Below are 16,611 nucleotides of genomic sequence, written 5' to 3'. Positions count from 1 at the left end.
CGTAAGTTGACCCAATTGGCAGACACTGACACCGACACGGACACTGAGTCCAGTGTCGACTATAGTGATTCCAGGTTAGACCCAAAATTGGCAAAAAGCATTCAGTACATGATTGTGGCGATTAAAGATGTATTACATATCACTGAGGACCCAGCTGTCCCTGATAAAAGGGTCTGTATGTATAAAGAAAGGAAACCTGAGATAACGTTTCCTCCCTCTCATGAACTGAACACGCTATTTGAAAAAGTTTGGGAAGGTCCTGACAGAAAGTTTCAGATTCCCAAAAGAATTATTGCGGCTTATCCGTTTCCCTTAACGGATAGGGAAAAGTGGGAGTCACCCCCCACTGTGGACAAGGCCTTTGTCTCGTTTGTATAAAAAGGTGGCTCTCCCGTCACCGGACACGGCGGCCCTTAAGGATTCTGCGGATCGTAAACAAACTACGTTGAAGTCCATTTATGTGACCATGGGTACACTACTCCGACCTGTCATTGCGTCTACGTGGGTAAGTAGTGCAATCGAAAAGTGGGCAGATAACTTGTCATCTGATATAGATACCCTAGATAGGGATAGCGTCCTCTTAACGCTGGGTTATATCAAGGACGCTGCAGCATACCTTAAGGAAGCTGCGAGAGATATTGGTCTTTTGGGATCAAAGGCCAATGCCATGGCAGTCTCAGCTAGGTGTGCGTTGTGGATTCACCAATGGAATGCTGATGCTGACTCCAAGAAAAGTATGGAATCTCTACCATATAAAGGTAAGGCCTTATTTGGAGACGGCCTTGATGATTTGGTATCTATGGCTACCGCGGGTAAGTCGTCCTTTTTACCTTATGTTCCTCCACAACAAAAGAAAATGCACCATTATCAGATGCAGTCCTTTCGGCCCAATAAATTCAGAAAGGGCTGGGGTTCTTCCTTCCTTGCTACTAGAGGAAGGGGAAGAGGTAAACGATCTCCAGCCTAGTCAGGCTCCCAGGAGCAGAAGTCCTCCCAGGCTTCTGCCAATTCCACCGCATGACGTTGGGGCTCCTATGCGGGAGTCCGCACCGGTGGGGGCCCGTCTCACACTCTTCAGTCAGTTTTGGGTTCGTTCGAACCTAGACCGTTGGATTTTAGAAATAGTATCCCAAGGGTACAAGCTGGAGTTTCAAGACGTCCCCCCTCGTCGTTTTTTCAAATCTGCTTTACCAGCTTTTCTTCCGGACAGGGAGGTAGTTTGCGACGCAATACAAAAATTGTGTCAAAATCAAGTTATCGTCAAGGTTCCCCAGTCACAACAGGGGGAAGGTTTTTATTCGAGCCTGTTTGTGGTCCCGAAGCCGGACGGCTCGGTCAGACCAATCCTAAATCTGAAATCCCTTAATTTCTACCTAAAGAGATTCAAATTCAAGATGGAGTCTCTCCGAGCAGTGATCTCCAGTCTGGAGGGAGGGGATTTTATGATGTCTGTGGACATAAAAGATGCCTACTTACATGTTCCCATTTATCCTCCGCATCAGGCTTACCTGAGATTTGCAATTCAGGATTGTCATTACCAATTTCAAACGTTGCCGTTTGATCTATCCACGGCTCCGAGGATTTTCACCAAAGTGATGGCGGAGATGATGGTTCTCCTTCGCAAGCAAGGAGTCACAATTATCCCATACTTGGACGATCTCCTGAGGCGAGATCCAGGGACCAGTTGGTCCGAAACGTTGCACTCTCCATGACAGTTCTTCAACAACATGGATGGCTCCTAAACTTGCCAAAATCACAGTTGATTCCGACGACGCAGTTGTCGTTTTTGGGAATGATATTGGACACAGAACTACAGAGAGTCTTTCTTCCTGTGGAAAAGGCTCTGGAACTTCAGAGGCTGGTCAAACAAATTCTGAAACCAGCAGGAGTGTCAATCCATCAATGCATTCGGTTGCTGGGGAAGATGGTTGCGGCCTACGAGGCCATTCAGTTTGGCAGGTTCCATGCCAGAGTGTTCCAGTGGGACCTGTTGGACAAGTGGTCCGGGTCCCATCTACACATGCACCAGAGGATAATCCTGTCTTCCAAGACCAGGGTATCACTTTTGTGGTGGCTGCACAGCTCTCACCTCCTAGAGGGGCGCAGGTTTGGGATACAGGACTGGATCCTAGTGACCACGGATGCAAGCCTCCGAGGCTGGGGGGCAGTCACAATGGGAGCAAACTTCCCAGGAAGATGGTCAAGTCAGGAAACTTGTCTCCACATAAATGTTCTGGAGCTAAGGGCCATTTACAACGGCCTCCTACAAGCGGAACATCTTCTTCGAGATCTGCCTGTACTGATCCAGTCGGACAATGTAACAGCGGTAGCGTACATAAACCGTCAGGGCGGAACGAAAAGCAGAGCGGCGATGACAAAAGCCACAAGGATTTTCCGCTGGGCGGAAAAGTATACAAGCACTCTGTCAGCAGTCTTCATTCCAGGAGTGGACAACTGGGAAGCAGACTTCCTCAGCAGACACGATCTCCATCCAGGAGAGTGGGGCCTCCACCAAGAAGTCTTCGCAGAGGTGACATGTCGTTGGGGAACTCCTCATGTAGACATGATGACTTCTCGTCTCAACAAGAAGCTTCAGAGATATTGTTCCAGGTCAAGGGACCCTCAAGCTATTGCAGTGGATGCTCTGGTGACACCGTGGGTGTTTCAGTCGGTGTATGTACTGATAATGTCGATATTATCTTAAACCATAAAGCTATACCTCTAGATAATAAGAATTTACTCACCGGTAATTCTATTTCTCGTAGTCCGTAGTGGATGCTGGGAACTCCGTAAGGACCATGGGGAATAGACGGCTCCGCAGGAGACTGGGCACATCTAAAGAAAGAATTAGGACTATCTGGTGTGCACTGGCTCCTCCCCCTATGACCCTCCTCCAAGCCTCAGTTAGGACACTGTGCCCGGAAGAGCTGACACAATAAGGAAGGATTTTGAATCCCGGGTAAGACTCATACCAGCCACACCAATCACACCGTATAACTCGTGGTAGGAACCCCGGTTAACAGTATGATAACAAAAGGAGCCTCTGAACAGATGGCTCGCAATAATAACCCGATTTGTGTAACAATAACTATTTACAAGTATTGCAGACAATCCGCACTTGGGATGGGCGCCCAGCATCCACTACGGACTACGAGAAATAGAATTACCGGTGAGTAAATTCTTATTTTCTCTGACGTCCTAGTGGATGCTGGGAACTCCGTAAGGACCATGGGGATTATACCAAAGCTCCCAAACGGGCGGGAGAGTGCGGACGACTGAGAGAACTCCAGGCCCTCCTCAGCCAGGGTATCAAATTTGTAGAATTTTGCAAACGTGTTTGCCCCTGACCAAGTAGCAGCTCCGCAAAGTTGTAAAGCCGAGACCCCTCGGGCAGCCGCCCAAGATGAGCCCACCTTCCTTGTGGAATGGGCTTTTACAGATTTAGGCTGCGGTAGTCCTACCGCAGAATGCGCCAGCTGAATAGTGCTACAAATCCAGCACGCAATAGTCTGCTTAGAAGCAGGAGCACCCAGTTTGTTGGGTGCATACAGGATAAACAGCGAGTCAGTTTTCCTGACTCCAGCCGTCCTGGAAACATAAATTTTCAGGGCCCTGACTACGTCCAGTAACTTGGAATCCTCCAAGTTCCCAGTAGCCGCAGGCACCACAATAGGCTGGTTCAAGTGAAACGCTGATACCACCTTCGGGAGAAACTGAGGACGAGTCCTCAATTCTGCCCTATCCATATGGAAAATCAGATAAGGGCTTTTATAGGACAAAGTCGCCAATTCTGACACACGCCTGGCCGAAGCCAGGGCCAACAGCATGACCACTTTCCACGTGAGATATTTCAAATCCACAGTCTTAAGTGGTTCAAACCAATGTGATTTCAGGAACTCCAAAACCACATTGAGATCCCAAGGTGCCACTGGGGGCACAAAAGGAGGCTGAATATGCAGAACTCCCTTGACAAAAGTCTGAACTTCAGGCAGGGAAGCCAGTTCTTTCTGGAAGAAAATCGACAGGGCCGAAATCTGGACCTTAATGGACCCCAATTTGAGGCCCAACGTCACCCCTGTTTGCAGGAAATGCAGGAATCGACCCAGTTGAAATTCCTCTGTTGGGGCCTTCCTTGGCCTCACACCAAGCAACATATTTTCGCCAAATGCGGTGATAATGTTTTGCGGAGACATCCTTCCTGGCTTTGATCAGGGTAGGAATGACTTCCTCCGGAATACCCTTTTCCTTCAGGATCCGGTGTTCAACCGCACTGCCGTCAAACGCAGCCGCGGTAAGTCTTGGAACAGACAGGGCCCCTGCTGCAGCAGGTCCTGTCTGAGCGGCAGAGGCCAAGGGTCCTCTGAAAGCATCTCTTGAAGTTCCGGGTACCAAGCTCTTCTTGGCCAATCCGGAACCACGAGTATAGTTTTCACTCCTCGCCTTCGTATTATTCTCAGTACCTTGGGAATGAGAGGCAGAGGAGGAAACACATAAACCGACTGGTACACCCACGGTGTTACTAGAGCGTCCACAGCGATCGCCTGAGGGTCCCTTGATCTGGCGCAACATCTTTTTAGCTTTTTGTTGAGGCGGGACGCCATCATGTCCACCTGTGGTCTTTCCCACCGGTTTACCAGCATTTGGAAGACTTCTGGATGAAGTCCCCATTCTCCCGGGTGGAGGTCGTGCCTGCTGAGGAAGTCTGCTTCCCAGTTGTCCACTCCCGGAATGAACACTGCTGTCAGTGCTAACACATGATTTTCCGCCCATCGGAGAATCCTTGTGGCTTCTGCCATTGCCCTCCTGCTTCTTGTGCCGCCTTGTCTGTTTACATGGGCGACCGCCGTGATGTTGTCTGATTGGATCAGTACTGACTGGTTCTGAAGCAGGGGCCTTGCTTGGCTTAGGGCATTGTAGATGGCCCTTAACTCCAGAATATTTATGTGAAGCGAAATCTCCTGATCTGACCACAGTCCTTGGAAATTTCTTCCCTGTGTGACTGCCCCCCAGCCCCGAAGGCTGGCATCCGTGGTCACCAGGACCCAGTCCTGTATTCCGAATCTGCGGCCCTCTAGTAGATGAGCCCTCTGCAGCCACCACAGCAGCGACACCCTGGTCCTTGCCGACAGGGTTATCCGCTGTTGCATCTGGAGATGGGACCCGGACCATTTGTCCAACAGGTCCCACTGGAAAGTCCTTGCGTGGAACCTTCCGAATGGAATTGCCTCGTACGAAGCTACCATCTTTCCCAGGACTCGTGTGCATTGATGTACCGACACCTGTCCCGGTTTTAGGATGTCTCTGACTAGAGATGACAACTCCTCGGCTTTTTCCACTGGAAGAAACACTTTTTTCTGGTCTGTGTCCAGAATCATTCCCAGGAACAGAAGACGTGTCGTCGGGACCAGCTGTGACTTTGGAATATTGAGAATCCAGCCGTGCTGTTGTAGCACTTCCCGAGAAAGTGCTACCCCCACTACCAACTGTTCTTTGGACCTCGCCTTTATCAGGAGATCGTCCAAGTACGGGATAATTAAAACTCCCTTCTTGCGAAGGAGTATCATCATTTCGGCCATTACCTTGGTAAAGACCCTCGGTGCCATGGATAACCCAAACGGCAGCGTCTGGAACTGATAGTGACAGTCCTGTACCACAAATCTGAGGTACTCCTGGTGAGGGGGGTAAATGGGGACATGTAGGTACGCATCCTTGATGTCCAGGGAGACCATGTAATCCCCCTCGTCCAGGCTCGCAATAACCGCCCTGAGCGATTCAATCTTGAACTTGAACCTTTTGATATAAGTGTTCAAGGCTTTTAAATTTAAGATGGGTCTCACCGAACCGTCCGGTTTCGGTACCACAAACGTGGAATAGTAACCCTTTCCTTGCTGAAGGAGGGGTACCTTGATAATCGCTTGCTGTGAATACAGTTTTTGGATAGCCACCAACACTGCCTCCCTGGCAGAGGGAGTTGCTGGTAAGGCAGATTTTAGAAAACGGCGGGGGGGGGGGACGTCTCGAATTCCAGCCTGTACCCCTGAGATACTACTTGAAGGGTCCAGGGATCCACCTGTGAGAGAGCCCACTGTGTGCTGAAATTTCTGAGACGGGCCCCCACCGTACCCGGGTCCGCCTGTGAAGCCCCAGCGTCATGCTGTGGACTTACCGGACGCGGGGGAGGACTTTTGCTCTTGGGAACTGGCTGTATGCTGCAGCTTTTTCCCTCTACCTTTGCCTCTCGGCAGAAAGGACGCGCCTCGAGCCCTCTTGTGTTTTTTGGGCCGAAAGGACTGTACTTGATAATACGGTGCTTTCTTTTGCTGTGGGGTAGCCTGTGGCAAAAATGTCGATTTCCCAGCCGTAGCTGTGGAAACGAGGTCTGAAAGACCATCCCCAAACAGTTCCACCCCCTTATAAGGCAAAACTTCCATGTGCCTTTTTGAATCGGCATCACCTGACCACTGCCGAGTCCATAACCCCCTTCTGGCGGCAATGGACATTGCACTTATTTTTGATGCCAGCCGGCAAATATCCCTCTGTGCATCACGCATGTATAAGACAGCGTCTTTTATATGCTCTACTGTCAGCAAAATATTGTCCCTATCCAGGGTATCAATATTATCCAACAGGGAATCTGACCACGCAGCAGCAGCACTGCACATCCATGCCGAAGCAATCGCTGGTCGCAATATAATGCCCGTGTGTGTATATATAGCTTTTAGGGTAGCTTCCTGCTTTCTATCGGCAGGATTCTTTAGGGCGGCCGTATCCGGAGACGATAGTGCCACCTGTTTTGATAAACGTGTAAGCACTTTATCTACCCTAGGGGATGTTTCCCAACGTGACCTATCCTCTGGCGGGAAAGGGTGCGCTGCCAATAACCGTTTAGAAATTATCAATTTCTTATCGGGGGAAGTCCACGCTTCCTCACACACCTCATTTAATTCCTCAGATGCAGGAAAAACTACTGGGAGTTTTTTCTCACCGAACATAATACCCTTTTTTGTGGTACCTGGGGTATCATCAGAAATGTGTAATACATTTTTCATTGCCTCAATCATGTAACGGGTGGACCTATTGGAGGGTACATTAGTCTCATCGTCGTCGACACTGGAGTCGGTATCCGTGTCGACATCTGTGTCTGCCATCTGAGGTAGCGGGCGTTTTAAAGCCCCTGATGACATTTGAGACGCTGGAACAGTCACAAGCTGAGTAGCCGGCTGTCCTATGTCGTCAAACCTTTTATGTAAGGAGCTGACACTGTCACGTAATTCCTTCCATAAGTCCATCCACACAGGTGTCGACCCTTCAGGGGGTGACAACACACTTACAGGCATTTGCTCTGCCTCCACATCATTTTCCTCATCATACATGTCGACACAGTGGTACCGACACACAGCACACACACAGGGAATGCTCTGACAGAGGACAGGACCCACAAAGCCCTTTGGGGAGACAGAGGGAGAGTATGCCAGCACACACCAGAGCGCTATATACCACAGGGATATCACCTATAAAGAGTGTTTTCCCTTATAGCTGCATATATATATTATACTGCGCCTAAATTTGTGCCCCCCCTCTCTTTTTTACCCTTCTGTAGTGCAGGACTGCAGGGGAGAGCCAGGGAGCGGAAAATGGCGCCAGTGTGCTGAGGGAGATGGCTCCGCCCCTTTTTCGGAGGGCTTTCTCCCGCAATTTTAAGATTTCTGGCAGGGGTTAATATACACCTATATAGCCTCTGGGGCTATATATGGTGTCAGTTTGCCAGCCAAGGTGTTATTTATTGCTGCTCAGGGCGCCCCCCCCCCAGCGCCCTGCACCCATCAGTGACCGCAGTGTGTGGTGTGCATGAGGAGCAATGGCGCACAGCTGCAGTGCTGTGCGCTACCTTGGAGAAGACAGAAGTCTTCAGCCGCCGATTTTCCGGACCTTCTTGCTTCTGGCTCTGTAAGGGGGACGGCGGCGCGGCTCCGGGAACAGACGACGAGGTCGGGTCCTGTGTGCGATCCCTCTGGAGCTAATGGTGTCCAGTAGCCTAAGAAGCCCAAGCTACCACCACTTAGGTAGGTTCGCTTCTTCTCCCCTTAGTCCCTCGGTGCAGTGAGCCTGTTGCCAGCAGGTCTCACTGTAAAATAAAAAACCTAAATTATACTTTCTTTCTAGGAGCTCAGGAGAGCCTCTAGTGTGCATCCAGCTCAGCCGGGCACAGAAATCTAACTGAGGCTTGGAGGAGGGTCATAGGGGGAGGAGCCAGTGCACACCAGACAGTCCTAATTCTTTCTTTAGATTTGCCCAGTCTCCTGCGGAGCCGTCTATTCCCCATGGTCCTTACGGAGTTCCCAGCATCCACTAGGACGTCAGAGAAACACTATTACCGTGGAGCCGCTATGGCCGCTAGACTGAATACACGTGCTACGCACTTTGTACGCTATTTGCGTACAGAGTCCCGCACGTGGTACGTACTTGGCGTACACACGCCGCGCTGAGTGTAAGGAGTACGCACAGCGCGCGCGCACACACAATTGATAACCTTTAAACCTTGTTAGTGATACAATGCAATGATATGATTACACTTTAAACCCTTAGCAGCAAAGTACTGCAACGATGTTATACCTTAAACCTTAAGTAGCGCTGACGGTATAAAGTACCCGCAGTGCGTACACCTTATCAATACTTATAAACCTTATACAGATAAATATGCTTTTAAACCTTTGCAGGAAAGTGAGGACACAACACTGATTTGTAGTTGAAACCACAGGGTTCTAAGGCCACCGTGGATTATATCAAAAGGTAAAACAGTACAAATCATACACTACAGGCTAACAAGATAAATCTAAAACAGAGTAATGGCTATAGAGAATGTACATACGTGAGAATGTTCGCAAGCGCAACCCGGCCGGTCCTCCGCTTGTCAGGTAGAAAGCGTTCAGAGTCTTCTGACCAGCCAGGCAACAATGGGCTTTTTATACACAACTTACATACACAATACAATGGTCACTGTAATCTCATTGTCCATTGGACACTGAGATGTGTCTTTTCATTACAGGAGAGGTCATAGGTTGATTTGAAAAGATGGGCGATGTCTTTCCCCAACTGCTCTGGTGGGTGGTATCCACTGGATTCCCGCCGCATACATAATATACAGTAAATACAGTTAATATCTATATTCTACTTCTGCACATAACTATACGCTGGAACATGCGATCTTTCTCTAACCAACACCGGAATGTTACCCTTAAAATACCCTACAGCTGGATACTAGACATCACCTTCCAACCTTCGTCTGTCCCCTCCTATCATGCAAAGGCGAATCCCTTAGTCCTGGAACTGTTTAAACTGTAGATACTCGCTGATGTGGTGTAGGGGAACTATGTGTACAAAATGCACTATTTGGGTTAAATATGTAATGTTCTAATAACCCTCTACGCGCTCACAAACTCCGCCGTAAATACCCATACCACGCGCATGATCGGAGGAGCGATCCTACGCAAATTGCGGATATGTGCACGCACGGCGGACTGAGTGCACGAGCAGCGGGCATGTGCATGGGGTTAGTACAGGGTATATGCATTACAATATTTTTCGACTTTAACAGTACCTCCACCCCTACTCACAATCTCGGCCACTCCCTCGACCTTGTCTTCACCCACCGATGCGATCTCTCTGATTTCTCCAACTCTTCCTTCCCTCTCTCTGACCACCATCTGCTTTCTTTCACCCTCTCATCCTCCTGCCTCCTCTCCACGCCCAGACCCACCACCACCAGACGCAATCTCGGGTCTCTCAACCCCACTTTCATGTCCTCCCTCGAGACTTTCCTCTCTCCTCTTTCCACTATGACTTGTCCCAACCAGGCAGCCTCCTTCTATAACTCTTCCCTAACCGCTGCTCTCGACTCTGTGGCCCCCCTCTCCTCTGTCCCCCTCTGCCGCTCCAAACCCCAACCCTGGCACACCACACTAACACGATTCTTACAAATATGCTCACGCTCCGCTGAACGCTCCTGGAGGAAATCTCACTCTCTGCCGAACTTCTTCCATTTCAAGTTTATTCTCTCCTCCTACAGCTCTGCTCTTTCCCTCGCCAAGCAATCCTTTTTCCAAGCACTCATCTCTTCTCAGTCCTCCTGTCCACGCCGTCTCTTTGAAACTTTCAACACTCTCCTTCGCCTCCTCCCCTCCCATCCTCCCTCACTGCCACTGACTTTGCCTCCTTCTTCATCTCCAAAATTGAGGACATCCAACACGACATCTCCCGCCGTCACCCCTCTGCTACCCCCCTGCCCCCTCTATCCATCCCCTCCATCTATCCCATCCTGTCCTCCTTCCGTCCCACTTCAGAAAAGGAAGTCCACTCCCTCATCTTATCCCCTCCCCCCCTCCACCTGCCCCCTGGACTCCCTTCCCTCCAGTCTTCTCCGCTCCCTCTCCCCCACTGCATGCTCCCACCTTGCTCACCTCTTTAACCTGTCCCTCTCTACCGGCATCTTCCCCTCGCCATTCAAACATGCTCTGGTCTCACCTATTCTCAAAAAACCCAACCTTGACCCCTCATCACCCACTAACTACCGCCCCATCTCTCTTCTCCCTTTCACCTCCAAATTACTTGAACGACTGGTCTACAGCCGTCTCGCAAGCCACCTCTCTGACAACTCCATCCTCGATCCACTACAATCTGGCTTTCGCCCACTCCACTCAACTGAGACTGCCCTGGTGAAAGTCACCAATGACCTGCTTTCGGCCAAATCCAAGGACCACTTCTCTCTGCTCATCCTTCTGGACCTCTCTGCTGCCTTTGACACCGTAGATCATCCTCTCCTCCTCCACACACTCCAAAACGCTGGCCTCTCTAGCACTGTCCTTGACTGGTTTTCTTCTTACCTCACTAACCGCTCCTTCTCTGTGTCTGCCTCCAGCACCACCTCACCCCCTTCCATCCTTCCTGTTGGTGTCCCTCAGGGTACTGTCCTTGGACCCCTTCTGTTCTCCCTGTACAGCTCTTCCCTGGGTGCGCTCATTAACTCCTTTGGCCTTCAATACCACCTCTATGCTGATGACACACAACTCTACCTCTCCTCTCCTGATCTGTCCCCCTCTGTCCTCTCTCAGGTTTCCAGCTGCCTCTCCGCAATCTCCTCCTGGATGTCTGAGCGCTCTCTGAAGCTCAACATGGACAAAACTGAACTCATCATCTTCCCCCCATCCAGAGCAACACCCCCAACCAATATCTCTATCATTGTTGACAACACCACCATCTCCCCCGTTCCCCAACTCCGCTGCTTGGGTGTCACTCTTGACTCCTCCCTCTCCTTTGCACCCCACATCCAAGCTCCGGCACAATCCTGTCGTTTCCAGCTACGCAACATTGCTCGTATCAGGCCATATCTCTCCCAGAGTGCAACTAAACTCATCATCCACTCACTGGTCATCTCACGACTTGACTACTGCAATGTTCTCCTCACTGGCCTCGCTTGCTCCCATCTTGGTCCCCTCCAATCTGTCCTAAACTCTGCAGCTAGGCTTATCTTCCTCTCCCACCGCATCTGCCACTCCCCTTCGCCAAAATCTACACTGGCTCCTATTCCCCTACAGAATCCTCTTCAAACTCCTCACCCTCACATACAAGGCCATCTCTAATTCCACTGCTCCCTACATCTCCAACCTCCTCTCCCTTCATACTCCCTCCCGTCCCCTACGGTCGACCAATGACCGTCGTCTCTCCACCGCCCTGGTCACTGCTTCCCATGCTCATGTTCAAGACTATGCCCGTGCTGCACCCCTTCAGTGGAACGCACTCCCCCGCTCCATTAGACTCTCCCCGACCTTGCAAAGCTTCAAACGGGCACTAAAACCCCACCTATTTATCAAAGCGTACCCCTCCAATGCATAACCTAGTCCTGAAGCTGTGCCTCCACCCCCTGCCTCATGCCGGGAACATCTCAGCTTTGCTAGCATACTGCCATCAGGCTAACTCCCGCTTGCCTGCACCTCTTGTCATCTGTCTGTCGCCCCTCCCCACTTGATTTTCATTTCTTCAAAGCAGGGCCCTCTTTCCTCTAGTTATCTAAGCCCTCGTCTCGACACATTTCACTCGCAGCTTTCCCCTACTCAAAGACCATCTTTACCCTGCTAGTAAAGGCTCATCTCCATCTATGGCCACCAGCCTCTAGTAGTATGATGATCACTCCTTCAATACTTACATCTTAGCTGTATTATGTATGAGTATTGTGGTGCTCTATGTTACCTGTACTCTATTTCTGTTATTTGTTTACTGTAATGCTAAGTTTTGTCTCCCTGTACTGTCCTTTGTACGGCGCTGCGAAACACATGTGGCGCCTTATAAATAAAATGTAATAATAATCATAATATGTATTCCCTCCACTTCCTCTCATTCCAAAAGTTCTAAAGATCATAAGAAGAACAAAGATCCGAGCGATCCTCATTGTTCCAGACTGGCCAAGGAGGGCTTGGTATCCAGATCTTCAGGACTTACTCATCGGATATCCCTGGCCTCTTCCTGCGCGAGGACCTGTTACAACAGGGGCCGTGCGTGTATCAGGACTTACCGCGGCTACGTTTGATGGCGTGACAGTTGAGCGCAAAATCCTAGCCCGTAAGGGTATTCCCAGTGAAGTCATTCCCACACTTATTCAGGCCAGAAAAGGGATAACGTCTGTACATTACCACCGTATTTGGAGAAAATATGTGTCTTGGTGTGAATCCAAGAAGGCTGCTACGGAAGTTTCAGCTAGGACGGTTTCTCCATTTTCTACAAGCAGGTGTGGATGCTGGCCTAAAATTGGGCTCAATCAAGGTTCAGATTTCAGCCTTATCGATTTTCTTTCAGAAACAATTGGCCTCCCTTCCAGAAGTTCAGCCTTACACATCCAACCTCCATTTGTGCCTCCAGTGGCACCATGGGATCTTAATGTGGTGTTGCGATTCCTTCAATCACATTGGTTTGAACCTTTACTGAAGGTGGAGTTGAAATTCCTCACTTGGAAAGTGGTCATCCTGTTGGCCTTGGCATCTGCAAGGCAGGTGTCTGAGTTGGCGGCCTTGTCTCACAAGAGCCCTTATTTGATCTTCCATGAAGATAGAGCTGAATTGAGGACACGTCAACAATTTTTACCGAAGGTGGTTTCCTCTTTCCACATAAACCAACCTATCGTGGTGCCTGTGGCTACTGACGCCTTCGTTGAGTCAAAATCTCTGGATGTGGTCAGAGCTTTGAAGATTTATGTCGCCAGAATGGCTCAGATTAGGAAAACAGAAGCTCTGTTTGTCCTGTATGCTCCCAACAAGGTTGGGTGTCCTGCTTCCAAGCAGACCATTGCGCGCTGGATCTGTAACACGATTCAGCAGGCCCATTCCACGGCTGGATTGCCATTACCGGAATCAGTGAAGGCCCATTCCACTAGGAAGGTGGGTTCATCCTGGGCGGCTGCCCGGGGGGGTCTCGGCATTGCAACTTTGCCGAGCAGCTACTTGGTCGGGGTCAAACACTTTTGCAAAGTTCTACAAGTTTGACACCTTGGCCGATGAAGACCTTAAGTTCGGTCAATCGGTGCTGCAGAGTCGTCCGCACTCTCCCGCCCATTCTAGAGCTTTGGTATAACCCCATGGTTCTAATGGTGACCCCAGCATCCTCTAGGACGTATGAGAAAATAGGATTTTAATACCTACCAGTAAACCCTTTTCTCTCAGTCTGTAGAACAGGCATTCCCAACCACGGTCCTCAAGGCACACTAAAGGGCCCTACTCACTCGGCGATGTGCCGCCGAGGTGCCCGACGGCGGATACGGCCGACGAGCAACCCGGCGGCGGGGGGGCAGTGACGGGGGGAGTGAAGTTTCTTCACTCCCCCCGTCACCCGGCTGCATTGAAGTGCAGGCAAATATGGACGAGATCGTCCATATTGGCCTGCATGTACAGCCGACGGGGGACCAGCGATGAACGAGCGCGGGGACGCGCATCGTTCATCGCTGGAGCCTCCACACTGAAAGATATGAACGAGTTCTCGTTCATTTATGAACGAGATCGTTCATATCTTTCAGAATATCGCCAAGTGTGTAGGGCCTATTACAGTGCAGGTGTTAGTGATATTCAGGCTGCAGCACAGGTGGTTAAATCAAAATAACTGAGCTACTAATTAAGTCACCTGTGCTGAAGCCTGGATATCACTAAAACCTGCACTGTTGGTGTGCCTTGAGGACCGTGGTTGGGAATGCCTGCCGTAGAGGATGCTGGGCGCCCGTCCCAGTGCGTTCTGTATCTGCAGTTAATAGTTATGGTTACACATATGTTGTGTTACGTTTATTGTCAGCCTGTTGCTGCAATTGTTCATGCCGTTGGCCTGTTTTCTGTTGAATGCCATGTTCTGCGGCATGGTTGAGGTGTGAGCTGGTATGTATCTCACCTTAGTTTAACAATAAATACTTTCCTCGAAATGTCCGTCTCCCTGGGCACAGTTCCTATAACTGGAGTCTAGAGGAGGGGCATAGAGGGAGCAGCCAGTTCACACCCTTTCAAAGTCTTAAAGTGCGCATGTTTCCTGCGGATCCCGTCTATACCCCATGGTTCTAATGGTGACCCCAGCATCCTCTACAGACTAAGAGAAAAGGATTTACCGGTAGGTAATAAAATCCTATTATCCCTCCTCTGGAGACTAGCGCCAGGCTTGTTTGCAGACATTGTAGGTATAAGTATACTGAGCAGTATTATTTCCTTTTACCCCTCCTCTGGAAACTAGCGCCAGGCTTGTTTGCAGACATTGTAGGTATAAGTATACTGAGCAGTATTATTACCTAATATCCCTCCTCTGGAGACTAGCGCCAGGCTTGTTTGCAGACATTGTAGGTATAAGTATACTGAGCAGTATTATTTCCTTTTACCCCTCCTCTGGAGACTAGCGCCAGACTTGTTTGCAGACATTGTAGGTATAAGTATACTGAGCAGTATTATTTCCTTATATCCCTCCTCTGGAGACTAGCGCCAGGCTTGTTTGCAGACGTTGTAGGTATAAGTATACTGAGCAGTATTATTTCCTTATATCCCTCCTCTGGAGACTAGCGCTAGGCTTGTTTGCAGACATTGTAGGTATAAGTATACTGAGCAGTATTATTTCCTTATATCCCTCCTCTGGAGACTAGCGCCAGGCTTGTTTGCAGACGTTGTAGGTATAAGTATACTGAGCAGTATTATTACCTAATATCCCTCCTCTGGAGACTAGCGCTAGGCTTGTTTGCAGACATTGTAGGTATAAGTATACTGAGCAGTATTATTACCTAATATCCCTCCTCTGGAGACTAGCGCCAGGCTTGTTTGCAGACATTGTAGGTATAAGTATACTGAGCAGTATTATTTCCTTTTACCCCTCCTCTGGAGACTAGCGCCAGACTTGTTTGCAGACATTGTAGGTATAAGTATACTGAGCAGTATTATTTCCTTATATCCCTCCTCTGGAGACTAGCGCCAGGCTTGTTTGCAGACGTTGTAGGTATAAGTATACTGAGCAGTATTATTACCTAATATCCCTCCTCTGGAGACTAGCGCTAGGCTTGTTTGCAGACATTGTAGGTATTGGTCTACTCACCAGTATTATTTGCTTTTCTGTTCATTCTCATATAAATACGTTTGCGTCAGCTGAGCGCCGTGTGACAGTTACTATCCCAGTCTTCCGGGCAGCCTGGCTGATTACTGTGTGATTAGTGAACACTTAATGTCTATATGGCCTTATAACCGCACTCCTTTTCTTTTTATGGTAGGTGTCTAAAACACATGGCGGAGCCAATGCTCACAAACATGTCGCCTATCTCTGGGCAAAGAGCCTTGGTGGGGAGGCAGCTGTGAAACTGCTCATCAAATTCAACCTGCTGGAGACCGCTATAGATCATGCAGCTGAGAACTGGTGAGTGCAGAGTGACTGGAACAGTGGTGGGCACTGAGCTGAGGGGTGGGCGCAGAGTGGCTGGAACAGTGGCGGGCGCAGAGTGACTGGGACAGTGGTGGGCACAGAGCTGAGGGGTGGGCGCAGAGTGACTGGGACAGTGGTGGGCACAGAGCTGAGGGGTGGGCGCAGAGTGACTGGGACAGTGGTGGGCACTGAGCTGAGGGGTGGGCGCAGAGTGACTAGGACAGTGGTGGGCACTGAGCTGAGGGGTGGGCGCAGAGTGACTGGAACAGTGGTGGGCACTGAGCTGAGGGGTGGGCGCAGAGTGGCTGGAACAGTGGTGGGCGCAGAGTGACTGGGACAGTGGTGGGCACTGAGCTGAGGGGTGGGCGCAGAGTGACTGGGACAGTGGCGGGCGCAGAGTGACTGGGACAGTGGTGGGCACAGAGCTGAGGGGTGGGCGCAGAGTGACTGGGACAGTGGTGGGCACAGAGCTGAGGGGTGGGCGCAGAGTGGCTGGAACAGTGGCGGGCGCAGAGTGACTGGGACAGTGGTGGGCACAGAGCTGAGGGGTGGGCGCAGAGTGACTGGGACAGTGGTGGGCACAGAGCTGAGGGGTGGGCGCAGAGTGACTGGGACAGTGGTGGGCACTGAGCTGAGGGGTGGGCGCAGAGTGACTAGGACAGTGGTGGGCACTGAGCTGAGGGGTGGGCGCAGAGT

General features: G+C 50.2%; 1 protein-coding gene across 7 annotated transcripts in view; it reads left to right on the top strand.

The window, feature by feature from the left end:
* Positions 1-16,611, top strand: part of IFT172 (intraflagellar transport 172) — a 553,694-nt gene that overhangs the window by 371,187 nt on the left and 165,896 nt on the right. For all 7 annotated transcript variants that reach the window (XM_063914906.1, XM_063914909.1, XM_063914907.1 and 4 more), the window contains exon 30: positions 15,767-15,909. In XM_063914906.1, the coding sequence (XP_063770976.1) occupies positions 15,767-15,909 (143 nt within the window). The remainder of the gene's footprint in view (positions 1-15,766; positions 15,910-16,611) is intronic.

Source organism: Pseudophryne corroboree, chromosome 4, assembly GCF_028390025.1.
Source record: "Pseudophryne corroboree isolate aPseCor3 chromosome 4, aPseCor3.hap2, whole genome shotgun sequence".
In the NCBI taxonomy this organism is placed as follows: Eukaryota; Metazoa; Chordata; class Amphibia; order Anura; family Myobatrachidae; genus Pseudophryne; species Pseudophryne corroboree.
The sequence above is the reverse complement of the archived record's forward strand: the minus strand, read 5'-3'. Positions and strand labels throughout refer to the sequence as shown.